At 47.0% G+C, this 15,652-nt stretch overlaps 1 protein-coding gene across 1 annotated transcript; it reads left to right on the top strand.

Annotated features, from left to right (window-relative positions):
* Positions 1–312: 312 nt before the first annotated feature.
* PtA15_12A112 (uncharacterized protein) lies at positions 313–2,030 on the top strand (the record flags this gene model as incomplete). The annotated part of the gene is made up of 3 exons (XM_053161689.1): positions 313–535; positions 643–1,800; positions 1,921–2,030. 3 exons carry the CDS (start codon positions 313–315, stop codon positions 2,028–2,030), a joined length of 1,491 nt encoding a protein of 496 aa, XP_053025681.1.
* Between the last annotated feature and the right edge of the window lie 13,622 nt (positions 2,031–15,652).

The raw sequence follows: 15,652 nt of genomic DNA, 5'->3' as shown, positions 1-15,652 counted from the left end.
TGCAGTCCACTATATTCTTCAAGATGGTATTCTGAGCAAAGCAGGAGGACCTATGTTGATTTTAGTGCATCAAAAATTAGGAAAGATGCACAGCTTTCAGCTTATCAAGAAATATTAATGGATTCATGGGAGGTTGGGGAGCTTCAGCAACATTTGTGGGGCATGGTGGTTTTGGGCATTGCCCTCAGTCCTAAATCACCAATACCGCATCAGTCCCTCCCGCCTCCACCTCGAAGCGCCGCCACCTTCGGACTTCGTTAAGTTTGGCAGAACGGCCGCCACTGCCCATCTCACAACAGCTCACAACCGACCATGGCCACATTATCCGACCTACCAGCCGAAATAGTCCACAGGATAATCGGGTACATCATCCTGCCTGAATTCGGCGAGGTTTACAAAAGCGATCATCCTAAAGTGTTGGACCCCAACGCAATCGAAGCAGGCCAACGAAAACTAAGACCTCACGAGTTGCTGTATCCTCTTGGGAGGCCCCTCGGTCAAGCCACACCCGGTGGCTTCTGGTACTTCCGGCAAGGCGAGCACTTGTGTTCTCACATCTAGACGTGAATACGGGAGCTGACAGTCAATCCATCTCCCATAATCCATCTCCCATAATCCATCTCCCATAATCTGTCTCTCCAGATGTTTCGTCCAATCCACTCTTGCCGCTCTCATTAATCAACCGTACCTTCCAAGCATGTGCCCAGGAGATACTCTTCAAGAACGTGCCGCTGATGAGCAGACGCCGGGCGGGCTTATTACTCCGGGCGCTTACGCGTTCATCCTCGGACGATCAATTGACCGGTGCGCGTATGGACAGTTCAGACAAGCCGAACACCCGTGAGGAGTGCGACTCAGAAGAGATGCGACCGTCGGGAACCAACCCCCATCCTCACTTGAGCAGGCTGGCCCAACATGTTCGCACCTTACAACTGAGATGGCGTGGTCTCCGTTCAATGCACAACGGAACGAAAGGTGGATGCTCTTTGTTTTGCGACATCATCCGGAGCTGCCCGTTGCTCAAAAATGTCGCGATCCAACCTACCTTCTCGAAAGAATGTAGAGAGCCACTCCTGGACGCCCTCGCGAGTCGACAATTGATCAAAGAGTTTGTCATCCTGCGAGACGACAGCGACATTGATGAGCGCAGCTCGACATTCCAATGGAGCCTTGATGACCTGCTTGGCCGATTGTTCCCGAAATGGGACTTCCTCGAGACGGTCGAATTACGCGAGCTTGTTGGTGAGTCGAAGAAGGAGAAGAGCCAGATTGGGACCGCCCAGAAGCCGAAGCTCAATTGCGCAATCCAATCGATGATCTTACATGATCCTAAGATAAACGCGGATGAGCTCTCGGTGCTGCTGAACAGCTTCCGAGACAGCCTGCGGACTCTTGAAATCGACGGCCCATGTTGGGCGATCGGCCGCGCCGGGATATGTCGGATATTGAAAGAGTGTACGAACCCGGAGCTAGAATGCTTAAAACTTTACTGGTGTGTCAACTGCTATGAGGGCAGGCGCGACTTTGAGGATCTTGAGTCTGATGACCCAGAGACCAACCCCGGCCTACTAGATATTATCTTCAAGTCCCCCTCAGCTCTCAGGAATCTCAAGTCGTTGTCCTTCGCTGGCAAGATTGCAACACCCAAGTTGTTTGAACGCTTGCCTGATTCAATCGTCAAAATTGCCTGGTCAGGCGACTGTATAACCCTCTACCAGTTCTCTGATATACTCTCGAGCACAAGAGAGGACAAGGAGATATTGCCTAACCTCAAGTGTTGCTCAATCCACAGTTTTGGATGTCAGTAACTTTTACCTCAATAAGAGCGCAATTCTAACCGCGGAATGTTCAAAAGAAATGTGTGATATTTGCTCACATTGGATTCATTTTTTTTTTCTTTACTTATAATGATGTTTTTAGATGGCACGACTCGGGAAGTGGTCGAGGCAGCGTGTAAAGCCCGAGGGGCATGTGCACACATCGATTTGATCTCCAACATTAGATTCCGGGCCAATGTCTATGATAGGTGACCGGTGTCAGCGGTGTTATGCATATTGCAGACGTTCGCTCCGAAACTGTGCGAACCCCAGACTCGAGAAGAACCACGGCCGCTGTCCATCATCGAACCCGAAAGCCCTTAATTCACTGTCGATCCCATCCTACCTGCCTGTCCCTAGATCCGATCTCACCCCTCGTTTCAGACCAACCAGATTCAGGAGGAGCTCCGAGATAACCAAGTGGAGGTACAATCAATCCCCGACATCTGGTTTTTCCCTTCTATCTCTTTCTCATTATCCCTGGTTGACTTGTTTCTCCCCCTTAGGCTTTTGTTATTTCTCTCCCCAATTAAAATCTTACGTTATCTAAATTTTGAGTCGTAGCCTGGACTAGATCATCTGCAGGTACATCATGAATTCCCTCTTTTCTCTCATTATGTTTTTCTACTTATTTTTTATTTCATTCCCTTTATTCCTCAGTTATGTACTTCTACTAGCATTTGGTATTAGCTGCAATAAAGTGCTTTGATCTGAATTTCCTACAGTTACATGAATGTATACAGCTAAGACCGCGTTCCAGAGATGTCTGGGAACGCGGGTCTTAACTGCATTGTACACCTATTCTTTAGCATCCGTCTCGCCCACCTGACCATCCCGCATCCCGTCCTGCCAAATCCCCCAGCTCCAGTTTGACTCCTCACATCGCTCGCACTTTGAGCACATGTACACAACAACTTGCTACATAAGACTCAAATACACACTCCTCACCGTGGCCGGCGGAGACTGGGATTGGGGAGGATTACAAACTGCGCTTAATGGTTGGTTGGCACCAGACATTGAGTGCAATTCACGAAGTGCTACCCTTTTGGTGATTGGCACGACCATTTTTCAACAAGAGTACAAAATTCCTCCTCAATGGCTGGTAATCACCGGCCATTAAGGGGAGGCTGTTGCTCTGCTCACAATGGCTGGACTTAGCCAGCCCCATCTTACTTCTTAAACTCCATGCCTTTGAGGGAATTAGCACTCTTCACGTAAGCTAAACATCAGCAAGATTGAAATAAAGTTTATCCCATTGTGCCAGCCAATTTGGCTGGGAAAGTATGCTGATGTATATCTCTCACCATGGTCATAGATTTCTTACGTGAACAGTGCTATTATGTAGTCCTTTCAATGGCCTGTCCCTGTCTGTGCTGGCAACAAGAGGGTGATGCATTTCTCTTGATCACTGATACTGGAAGGCCAACAAGGGGAGCCGAGTGTATTACCCTTACCCTTGATAGCTGGGTTGGCCCGTCCATTGAGGAGTGCGCTGCTCTACTCTCAATGATCAGTTGGCACCAGCCATTGAGAGCAACACACTCCCCTAAATCGCCGGCCAGTACCGGCAACCAAAAGAGTGATATCATTCTCTCAATTGGCGGTACTGGTTGGCCATCGAGGACTACCTTACCCTGGATAGGTGCTTTGTGCAGGCCATTGAAGAGTGCTTTGCTCATGGTCAGTTAGCATCATTTGTCAAGGGCAACACACTCCTTTGATGGCCGGCTGGTACCGCCAATCAAGAGAGTAACATCACCCTCTTGGTCGCCGGTACTGGCTGACCATTGAGGGGAGTGTGTTGCACTCAATAGCCCATTGAGCGGTGCGGTGCTCTGCACTCCATGGTCAGTTAGTAATAGCATCAGCCATCAGAGCATAGCACGGTGGTACTCAACATGTTTTTTGGGCCCCTCAAATACTGATTTGTCAAATATTCGAGTATTTGGAGATATTTGACCAAAATACTTCCAAAATACATTAAAAACATCAAAAAATTACATTTTTTGTGTTTTTGACTCATCAATATAATTTTGAAGGGGTCATCCATCAAAAATATCATGGTGCCAAAGGCGCTTATAATATTGCTAGAGGCATATCTCATAGTGGTGGACGCACTTTTCAGAGTGCCGGACGCACTTTTAATAGTGCCGGACGCACTTTTTATAGTGGCGGACGCACTTTTGATAGTGGCAGACTCACTATTAAGAGTGCCTGACGCACTTTTGATAGTGCCAGACGCAATTTTCATAGTGGCGGATGCACTTTTCATAGTGGTAGACACACTTTTCATAGTGCCAGACGCACTTTTGAAAGCGGTGGAATCACTTTTCATAGTGGCGGACACACTTTTCATAGTGGCAGATACACTTTTCAAAGTGGTGGACGCACTTTTCATAGTGGCAGACGCACTTTTTGTAGTGGCAGACGCACTTCTCAAAGTGCCAGAGGCAGATTTTTCTTTGTGTTGCACCAAAGGGGTTGGTAGAGGGCCTGTTCAAACTCATCTGGGGCCTTTGGGTCCCAGATAAGCTTGCATTGGCCCTCTATGCGCCCCTTTGAGGCATTATTTGAATTTTTTCAAATATTTGATCTTAAATTTGCCCAGGCATTATTCAACTCAAATCAAATTCAATACAAATACTTGAATCGATTCAATTTGATGTGTTATGCTCTGTCAGCCATCAAGCATATATGATCAAGCAGCATTGCCTCTCCTTCATGGCTGCTCTGTTCTGCCACTGGCCATTGATAGAATCAGATACAACCTACCTTCCATGTGGGATTCAAACACACCCAATAATCTGCTCCATGGCTAGGCTCACAAAAAAATTGAAATCGTGTACGCAGGTGAAGTCTGCATGGTGGCAACATACTACAAGGGCAGAAATTAATTGGTTGTGTAGAAGCCCACAAAGTTGTAGTGTCCCCTGGTGCCAAAGATTGAAACATTTCTACTAACCTCTAGCGGCAATTAGAGATGGCCCCAACAAACCCATTGTGGGTGTTAGGCTATGAATCTGGCAACTCAGGCTTTGTAGCACAATTATGGTGTTCAAAATTGCATATGACACTATTTACATAAAATCATAAAGCCAATTTTGGCTGGGAGATGTCAGCGTGCATAAAACTTAAAGTGACATCTCCCAGACAAAATTGCAGTTTATGATTTTATGTAAAAAAATCTTATGCAATTTTGAACACCATAAATGCGCACCCAGCCTACAAAACTAACCTTTGTGGCGCACACAAATAATATATGCCTATAGAAAAATCTGTGCACATCAGATTTTGTGGGCCAACTTTTTGTCATTGGGATTTTGTGGGACAACTTTTTGTGTGCTGATTTTTTGTGAAGGGGCTCACCTGTTCTGTTTTTCCACACCTCAACTTCTTTCCCAGCATCAATCAAACACAGTGGCATGTTGGAGTGCATAACACAGTACTGCAACTGCTGCCACCGCTGTGGCCGCTACTGGGGTTGGCGCCGCCGCCACCCTGCCAGTCACATGAGGAAATGTGAGAAGCAGAGACAACAGGGACAACCACCAAGGAGGCGAAGAGGGAGACTGAAACAAATAAGCTGAAAAAAAAATCAGCTAACAAAAATTCAGCTGTCAAAGGGTTCAGCTCACAAAAAAAGATGACAAAAAATTAGCACACAAAAAAACAGATGGCGGAAAATTAGCACAAAAAAAATATTGATATATTGGAGTATACTGACCTTGATTTTTTTTAATGAGAAGGTTGTGTCAAGCAATCCAACAGATTGCCAAGTGCTTCTGATGGCAGCAATGAAGTTGGTGCTTTGGGAGACACAACCAATCCCCACAGTAGCTTATGGCACAGATCTCATGGAAATTTGCCTGGTCAGCTGACTCCACACTGAATAGCCCAGAGAAAAGCAAATTTTGAAGAAAGACCTTGGGAGTTTAATACAGCAGCTGTCTGTCAGTAAAGTCTATTGGCCATGTGCGCCAAAAATTGAGACTGACATTGTCAGCCGCCTGGTAGCACTGAGTGTGCAGCTACCAACAAAACCCTGATGGGGATATTGATGTACATTTTGACGTGTCAAAAATAGTTTGAGAAGTTTCTTATTCAGTTTATTCTCAGCCACATTTTTGAAACATGTATCTAGTCTATATTCTATGTCCTAGGCCATGAGTGAAAAAAACTCTTCTCACTGTCCTATGTATCCTTGCAAATTCGCCACCCCCTATTTGGTCTCTTTGGTCAAAAACTCAACAGAGTTTTCCATTGAACCAACAAGCACAGATTTATTGATGATTCTGTGGAGTCATGAAGTTGAAGTGAGTTGATTGGAGTGACAGTAAGTGAAGGCTTGGCCTCTGGTGATGTTCCAAGGCTAGTGATTTTGGAGTGAATTGTAAGTCTGAGGGGTGCTAGCGACAGAAAAAAAAATATGGAGAGATCTGGGAAGGCCTTCCAGATCAACTGGAAGTCCTCCATTTGCTGGTCCATCAATCTAAGAAAGGCCTGGATCAATGGACAAAATGTAATGGTCATTGAACTGGTCTTTTCACAGCACAGTAAAATTCAATGAACTGGAGGGTGTGTCAGATCAATGGCCAGTACACACCAGTTATTGAGATGAGAATGCCTCCACTTAGAGATGGCAATCAGCATTCACCGGCGTGTGCCCATTGCCATTCAGGATGTAACTGTCTGCCCTTGTGGGTACCCTTTGTGGGCGCACAGCTACCAGATTGGATTTTTACTAAATTTGAACACCCCTCCACTGCTGGAAGAGCAAGGGCATAAAGGCACCTGCTAAAGGGTGAAATTTACCCGCCGGTGTGTGCCTATTTGAATCTCTACCTCCATTCAATGACCAAAATTTTTTTCATCAAGTGAAGGATGTTTCTACTCAATGGCTGATATACATGGTCATCAAGTGGAGGATGTCTTCAATCCATGGGAGATACAGAGGATCATTGAAAGGGCCATCCAAAACAGAAATTGAGTGGATGGTGTCCCCACTCATTGAAAAATATACAGAACATTAATGTAGTTGGAGGGTGTATCCATTTGATGGCAAATACACATCATTCAGTGGAGATTCCCTGTGACAGTGTGTACCAGCAATTGAGTCAAGAAACCCATTGGTTGAGGTGAACTCACCAGATGAAAAAATATTAAATACATAAAAAATAACTATTGGTTGAGTATAGAAATCTGGCTGGCCCAAAATTGAGTCAAACATGAGGCAATGGTTCATATCTGGCAGGCTTCCAGAAATAAATTATGGTCTGGCACTCTCTAGAGAGTGCAACACATCCCCCATTGTGGTTTCTAATCAGAAACTATGCTATTGGCCCTATCTTCAGTTTTCCCCATGGATGATTCTATCATCCAGGAGAAAAGTATTCAACCAATTATCATCAGCAAATTGTTTTCCATAGTAATTTTTTTCATGAATAAATTTTTGGTTGATATTTGCCTTACCCAAAATGGGTTGTGATCCACCAGCAGACTGTATCCCACCCACTTCCAAATTCACCAGATTAGCCTTTAACTGCTGTAATATTTTGTCCTTGGCCTCTGCCATACTCTGCAAAACAGCCAATCTTTCAATACGTGACTCTTCAGATGTTTTTTGCACTGGGATTGATGGATCCTTGACTTTTATAACATTAGTCAGATTTGTATCTACAAGTGAGTTTTCTATCTACATGATTAACTCACCCATTTTTGATCCAGATTGTTTTGTTTTTGCACCCTGACCCACAAGACCTCCATCAAATTTGTCTGCTCTTGCTGGTTTACCACCTGTAGAAATGCATAACATGAATTGATTAGTCAGGATTTTGAGATTAAATTTGGCACCCCAAGCTGGTAGAATAACCCTGTGAACACTGACAGCTGACTATACTGCGGATTTTTTCCATCATGGGGGCTCCTTCCACAAGGCAAGCATGCAAGGATAGATGAACAGCAAGAAAAATAACAAGTTGGACTGAAGTAGCAGGCTTCATTGATTCAGCTGAAATAAAAATCTTTTGGCAGCAAGGCTGTTTAAAAAAAAGGGGTGTAGACTCAAGTGGACCAGACTCATGTGATAGAAATCTGCACCCTTTTTGATATTGCAGTTGAGTTTTCGTGTTTGGGTGGATTTAAGCAGCTGGGTGCCATCAAAAGTTTGGACTGTGTAAATAATTGATACTGATCTAGAGGCAATGTTCAATCCAAGGCTTTGAGTGAAAAACTTCAATATGCCTCACTTTTTGAAGTTCTGATCCAGGGATCTTACTGCGCCTGTGGTCGCAATGTCATTGAGGTTAGATTGGAACTTTTTTTCCTTAGAATTCTCCAAATCTACTTTTTTTCAAAAAAGGAAAAACATTGACCCCTGACCGCTCTCATGATATCATCCTGCATACATTGTTAATTTTGTTGGTTGAACTTCCTGAAGATAGTGCACATCATACTTGAAGTGCTACATGCATAGAAGGCCTTTTTGAAATTAGTTTACCATGGTTTAGCATATTTTTCTCAGGTTCTTTTTTTTATCTACTTTTGTTATCAATCACAGATTAATGAGGAATATTTCAACATGAAATTTCATTGGAGAATTGTTCTGCATATAAAACCCAGAAATATTGTGTTTTGGGTCACATCCATTATGCAGCAGCAAAACTAATCAGTTGCCAAATATCACTACTTTGGTAGTTTCTTGGTCTTTCTACCACTATATCTCATCCCAGCGTGGGAATTCTTCCAAGATGTTGTAACCAAAATGTTGACAAGCCCCCAAAGTTTCATTATGTACCTTTACTGACCACAAAATCCCCCAAATGCAGCAAGTACAGTATGATCAGTTCCCAAATATCACTACTTTGGTAGTTTCTTGGTGTTTCTGCCACTATATCTCATCCCAGCGTGGGAATCCTCTTTCCAGATGGTGAAAAAAATGTTTACAAGCCCCCAAAGATTCATTATGTCCCTTTGCTGACCACAAAACCTCCAAATGTAGCAGCTACAGTCTGATCAATTCCCAAATATCACTACTTTGGTAGTTTCTTGGTGTTTCTGCCACTATATCTCATCCCAGCATGGGAATCCTTCTTCCAGACGGTGACCAAAATGTTAAAAAGCCCTCAAAGTGTCATTATGTACCTTTACTGACAACAAAACCCCCAAATGGAGCACCTACAGTCTGATCAGTTTCCAAATATCACTAATTTGGTAGTTTCTTTTTCTGCCACAATATCTCATTGCATCTTGGGAATTCTTCTGCCATATGATTACTAAAATGTCAACAAGCGCCCAAAATTTCATTATGTACCTTTCCTGACCACAAAACCCCCAAATGCAGCAGCTACAGTCTGATCAGTTCCCAAATATTACTACTTTGGTAGTTTCTTGGTGTTTCTGCCACTATATCTAATCCCAGCGTGGGAATCCTTCTACCAGATGGTGACCAAAATGTTAAAAAGCCCACAAAGTTTCATTATGTACCTTTACTCACCACAAAACCTCCAAATGTAGCAGCTACAGTCTGATCAGTTCCCAAATATCACTGCTTTGATAGTTTCTTGGGGTTTCTGCCACTATATCTCATCCCAGCGTGGGAATCCTTCTGCCAGATGGTGTTGAGTTGTCTGTTAGTCTGCTACCATGATGTATCACCACAGTATGGAGGGCTGTTGGATCGACCCATGAGCACTACCAACCAACCACCCAGCTGGCAGCCACAAGTGTCTGCACTGCCAGCATAATTGGCTGGGTTGAGGTCATCCCAGTTAAACTGGGATGCACTCAACCAATTCAAACTTGGGTGATCTCAGCTGATGAAATACAAATCCAAGGTACCCCCCTTGGGTTTATATTAAATTGGTTGAGATCAACCAGCTTTAAATTGGTTGAGTGCATCCCAGTTAAACTGGGATGACTTCAACCCAGCCAAATATGCTGGCAGTGCTGTAGCCTAGTTGGTAAAGGCAGCACTCTAGTATGTGTCTCAGCAAAGCTGAGGTTGTGAGTTTGACTCTCACCAGACACATCTTCATTTTACAGTCTCTAAAGATGGTGACCAAAATTTTTACAAGCCCCCAAAGTATCATTTTGTACCTTTACTGACCACAAAACCCCCGATTGTAGCAGCTACAGTCTGATAAGTTCCCAAATTTCACTACACCACCGCTCGAATTTGAGCCCGGGTTGACAATGGCCCAACTTCGCGGTCGGCAAAAGGTTGGCCCGGGTGGGTGCCAACCTGCCCGCCCAGAGTTCAACCGCGGGATTGGATTCCGTTGAAGATTGGTCGGGCCGCCCTTGACCCACCCCATCTAGCACCGCGGGCTGGCCAACTCAGCCAGCATGTTGTGTCAGGAGAGGCGGCTTCACCTGGGTCAGCCGTGGCTAACCCAGCCAACCCATCCCGGCTCTGATCAGCATGCCCACGGCAGAAGCTGGTTGGGCATAACAAGAGCCCAACCAGCTTCACTCAGCGGGTGGGCCAAGCCGATCATGGCTGGCGCTGAGCAGCGCGCCAACGTTGCACTCTGGTTGAGCCTGCGTCAGGCCAACCAAGAAATAAATTAAAATGTTTTTTTAAAAACAGATTTTCTGAGTCTCTCTCCATGTTTGGAAAGAGGCTACATAGGTGAGAAATTGCAAAAAAAACAAAAGAAAAAAACAGGTCTTTGTGATATTTCAAAATCTTGCGTCTAACAAGATTCAGAAAAATTGGACTATATCGTTTATTTTCACAGGGATTACCATTGAAGGCTTGCTTGTGCAGCTGCTAGTGGATTCCCTCTCAGGGGCAGTTGGGCTGGTTGCAGGCCTGGGTTCGAGCCTGCCTGGCGCAAAGCATTTTTGCCGGAACGTCCTCACGTGGCCGGGCCCCGACGGGAGGCCACCGTTGAGAGTTTGCCAACGGCCCCATGTGGGACAAAAGACCCACGGCAGGCCAACGTTGGGGAGTTCTCCGACCGCGGCCACAAACGTGGGCCCCACGTGGGGGTTTGCGCCAACAGAGGCCCGCCCGCGGCTCGTGATCACTCCCGCTCGGAGTGACAGCCAAATTTCAGGGCGGGGTCGGGGGGGGGGGGGGTTGTCTTGACATCAGGTCCCACGTCAACCCGCGGTTGGCCGCGGTTGGTGGTGTACTTTGGTAGTTTCTTGTGTTTCCGCCACTATATCTCATCCCAGCGTGGGAATCCTGCTTCCAGATGGTGACCAAAATTTTTACAAGCCCCCAAAGTTTCATTATGTACCTTGACTGACCACAAAAGCTCCAAATGTATCAGCAATAGTCTGATCAGTTCCCAAATATCACTACTTTGGTAGTTTCTTGGTGTTTCTGCCACTATATCTCATCCCAGCGTGGGAATGCTTTTGCCAGATGGTGAAAAAAATGTTTGCAAGCCCCCAAAGATATATGGTATACCTTTACCAACCACCAAAACCCCAAATGTAGCAGCTACAGTTTCATCAGTTCCCAAATATCACTACTTGAGTAGTTTCTGGGTGTTTCTGCCTCTTTATCTCATCCCAGCGTGGTAATCCTTCTGCTATATGGTTACCCAAATGTTTACAGGCCCCCAAAGATTCATTAAGTACCTTTACTGACCACAAAACCTCCAAATGTAGCAGCTATAGTCTGATCAGTTCCCAAATACCACTACTTTGGTAGTTTCTTGGTGTTTCTGCCACTATATTTCATCCCAGTGTGGGAATCCTATTGCCATATGGTGACCAAAATGTTGAAAAGCCCCCAAAGATTCATGGTGTAACTTTACCGACCACAAAACCCCCAAATGTAGCTGCTACAGTCTGATCAGTTCCCAAATATCACTAATTTGATAGTTTCTTGGGGTTTCTGCCACTATATCTCATCCCAGCGTGGGAATCCTTCTGCCATATGGTTACAAAAATGTTTAGAGGCCCCCAAAGATTCATCATGTACCTTTGATGACCACAAAACCCCCAAATGTAGCAGCAACAGTCTGATCAGTTCCCAAATATCACTGCTTTGGTAGTTTCTTGTGCGTTTACCGGGAGTGCAGCGGGAGGTGGGCCAAGTTCAAGGTAGGGCGGCAGTGGAGCACCGGCGTGGCGCGGGCGCAAAGGCACCCGCAGCGCGCAGTCAAGGCGCGCCAGGGCAGACCAAACCTAGTTGGTCAAGGAGCGACCGGTACCGGCCGAGATCTAGCACCCAGAAACCGGCAATAGAGCACAACACGCCGAGCAAAACAACGCCAAGCTTTCCCGGGAAAATTCCGCGCAAACTAAGTGGTCTCTGATTTAAATCAACCGGACTAATCAAAATGTTCAACTCAATCGCAGCAGCAACTTCGGTGGTGAAGGTGGCGGCAGGCTTGTCAATAGGAGATACAAGCGGACAGGCGGAGGATCATTCAAAAGAGGTCACGGGGACGCAGGACAAGGTGGAAGGGCCGGCGGCACCAGAGGAGGAACAAACCGGCGGGGGCACAGAAAACAAACCGGCACCAGCCCCTCCAAAGAAGCCGAAAAAGGTTACCGTCAAGGGACCAACAAGAAGATCGACCCGGGTGACTTCAAAACGTCCAGGGGAGCAGGAGAAGGACGACAAACGGGGAAGTGGGGAGGATCGAGAAGGGGAAAGGGGGACGGGGCTAGAAGGATTCAGGGAGTTAGTGGGGGAAGGTATTGGGGAACAGGGGGACCAGGAAGGAACCGGTAAGTACAAGGAAGGAGGAGGATAGGGCTGGGGAACGGGCAGAGTAGAGGGTCGATACTGACAGATGGTGGCTTTTTACTTTGCTTAGCTGGGAACCGGGTAGATGCAGAGGAAGAGATTAGGGTGATAGGGGAGGCGAAGGAGAAGGTGGACCTACAGGGAACTATGCTGGAGGTGATAGGGAGAGCGTTGGCGGCCAAGGCAGCAGGGCAGTCGGGCAAAGCAACCATGCTCTTCAAGATCTGCGAAAGCCTGGGCAACACCATCACTAGCAACCCGGCGACCTTGTTACCACGACCCTCGACCTTGGCAACACAAGTGCCCACAGCTTTGACTCAGCCGATCGCCACGGCCTCAATCCCGTCGCCGGCCACAGCCTTATTCAATCCAGCGACCTTAGACCAACACCATAGATTCAAGATTCCGACCCCAGCAACGGCAGTCACCCCAAGAGTCAGAGATTATGACGAGATGGCCCTCTCCACCGGGCCGGAAACGGTAGTCCTTTTCAATGACGCCGCAATTCCAAACAATGACGACATCGGCCTTCCCTTATTCTTCACAAAGAACCTCTTGGAATTTCGGCCCCCCCTGCCGTTGACTATTTTCAACGAGTGGTGGCAGGAGCAGGCGTTCCTCCACCACGCCGAGAAATGGAACAAGTCCGGCGACGCCAGTGGAGATTGGTTGCGCTACACTGGCTTTCCATATCTGAACAAGTATCTACAGACGTACCAGGAGTGGTCCGTCAACCACCAAGGTTTCCTCCGGGCAGTCAGCAAGATTCCTTCTCACAAGAACCTGGTGAACTGGCTGGTGATGCACAAAAGGAACGCAGATGGCATCTTAAGGAGGGAAGGCTTTATGACAGCACTTTGGTACGACATCCACGTACGGATGAACACCTTGTGCCATCAGGTACCGGTCCCAGGTGGGCGACTCTCAGTCGCGAACATCTTGATTTTCCGAACCAAGATTGTACAGGAGGTACACGCCAAAGTGGTTAGGTTTGGTGAGACCGAATTCACCAACAACCCCTACGCTGCTGGAGGCTGCCGGTTTGGTTGGGACCCAACAACCGGACAACCGGCCCGGAAGAAGGATGAACAAGTGAACAGAACACCCCTCCACCTACAGCAACCGGGTAAGGCGATCAACCCCACCAACAAACCAGGACCAGAAACCCCCCGAGGCCCTAGCAACCAGAAGGGGACTGGAAGCAAGGACGGCGGTTTCAAAGGGAGTAAATGGGGACCAAGCTACGACCGCGACGGAGGGGGCTCAAGTAGCGGTGGTGGAGGGGGAGGAGGAGCAGGAGGCGGTTACGGAAAAGGGAAAGGTTATTAGTTAGCGCTCTCCTTTCTACATACATTCACTATTATGCCTTCCTGTACGCTCAGCACCATGCCCATGAGAGCAGCGCTCTTATTGGTGTAATTGAATGGAATACATAATTGGGGAGCATAACCTGACTTCAGAAACTTTTTGTGAGCCTGTGTGAGAAGTAATGAGAGCAGAGAGAAAAACAGCTACAGGGCAAATGGTAAACCAGAGGAGCTGAAAGAGCACCCAAGGTACAGGTTTGAGTAAACCAATAACCGTGGGTCGCACAGGAAAAAATGGCCAACAGGAGTCTCCTGTGAGATGAATATCGGCGCCTGGGAGATCACGCTACGGGAGGCAGACCTCCTCCCAAGATTCCAGGACGTATTAGACGGCTTCCAAGACGGCTTCAACCAAGGAATCCCGGAACACACGCTGGCAGAAGATCTACCCTACTTCACGCCCCCAAATCACACATCAGGGCTGCTGGCGAAGAGCAAAATAGAGGCCTCCATCCGTAAGGAACTGGAGGCAGGCAGGATGTTTGGGCCGTTCACGTACAACCAAGTCCAAAAGCGGTTCGCTTTCTTCAGAACGAATCCCCTAGGAGCAGTGATCAATGGTGACGGCTCCCTCCAACCAATCAACGACCTTTTGTTCCCACACGGGGAGACAGGGATCCCTTCTGTGAACTCCTTTGTTGACGCTGACAAATTCAAAACGTTGTGGGACGACTTCAACACAGTCGCCAACTTCCTCAAAGAGCAAAAGGAACCAGTCCTGTTAGCTCTCTTTGACTGGAAAAAGGCATACCGCCAGATCCCCACAGCGACGGATCAATGGCCGTACCTCATGGTACGGGACTTTGACAATCGGCTCCTTTTAGATACCCAAATAACCTTTGGGGGTGTAGCAGGCTGCGGATCTTTTGGCCGGCCAGCAGACGCATGGAAGGAACTCATGATTGCCAAATTTGACGTTTTAAATGTTTTTTGGTGGGTGGATGACAATTTATTTGTCAAGAGACCAAGCTCTGCTACCCTGATGGCCAATATTGTGAAGAGATCCGACGAACTAGGCGTAGAAACAAATAAAGAAAAGTACTTGCCCTTCCTAGAAGAGCAGAAATACGTTGGGTTCATTTGGAACAAAACCAACCAGACGGTACGGCTTCCAGAGGCAAAGCTAACCAAAAGGATCAACCAGATCCGGGAATTTCTCAAGATAGGCGCAACCTTCACATACAACGACATGGAGGTCATTGCAGGCAGGTTGAATCACGTGGCTTACATCTTGCCACAACTGAGATGTTACTTATGTGGGCTGTATCAATGGCTCAAAGACTGGGTGCACCGCGAGACGGCCCGCCCGCTACCCCCCGAGGCTGAAGAAGATCTACACACATGGCTTACAACACTTTCTAACTTCAAACCCACAAGGCTGATTGCAAGACAGGAACCAACAGAAGTAGGATGGGTTGGCGACGCGTCGACCGGATTCGGAATAGGTGTACTCATTGGTAAACAATGGGCACAATTCCGCCTGCAGTCCATGGTAGAGCTGGATAAGAACATCGATGAAGAGAAGAAAGAAGAGGAGAGAACATCACTCCTGGAAACCGTAGCGGTACAACTAGGCCTGCTGATGTTAATAAAACTTGGGGCAAGGGGAGGGAAGACTTTCATTGTCTGGACGGACAACACTACAACAGAGAGTGTTGTCACTAAGCGGAAGTCAAAGGACCGGTTTGTCAACGCCGAATGGAAGAAGATCCAAGCGGCACTGATCAAACACCAGATCAACCTCGTTGCAAAACGCG

The sequence above is a fragment of the Puccinia triticina genome, chromosome 12A (genome assembly GCF_026914185.1).
Source record: "Puccinia triticina chromosome 12A, complete sequence".
Lineage (NCBI taxonomy): Eukaryota > Fungi > Basidiomycota > Pucciniomycetes > Pucciniales > Pucciniaceae > Puccinia > Puccinia triticina.
Note: the sequence above shows the minus strand (reverse complement) of the source record. Positions and strands in the feature narration are given on the sequence as shown.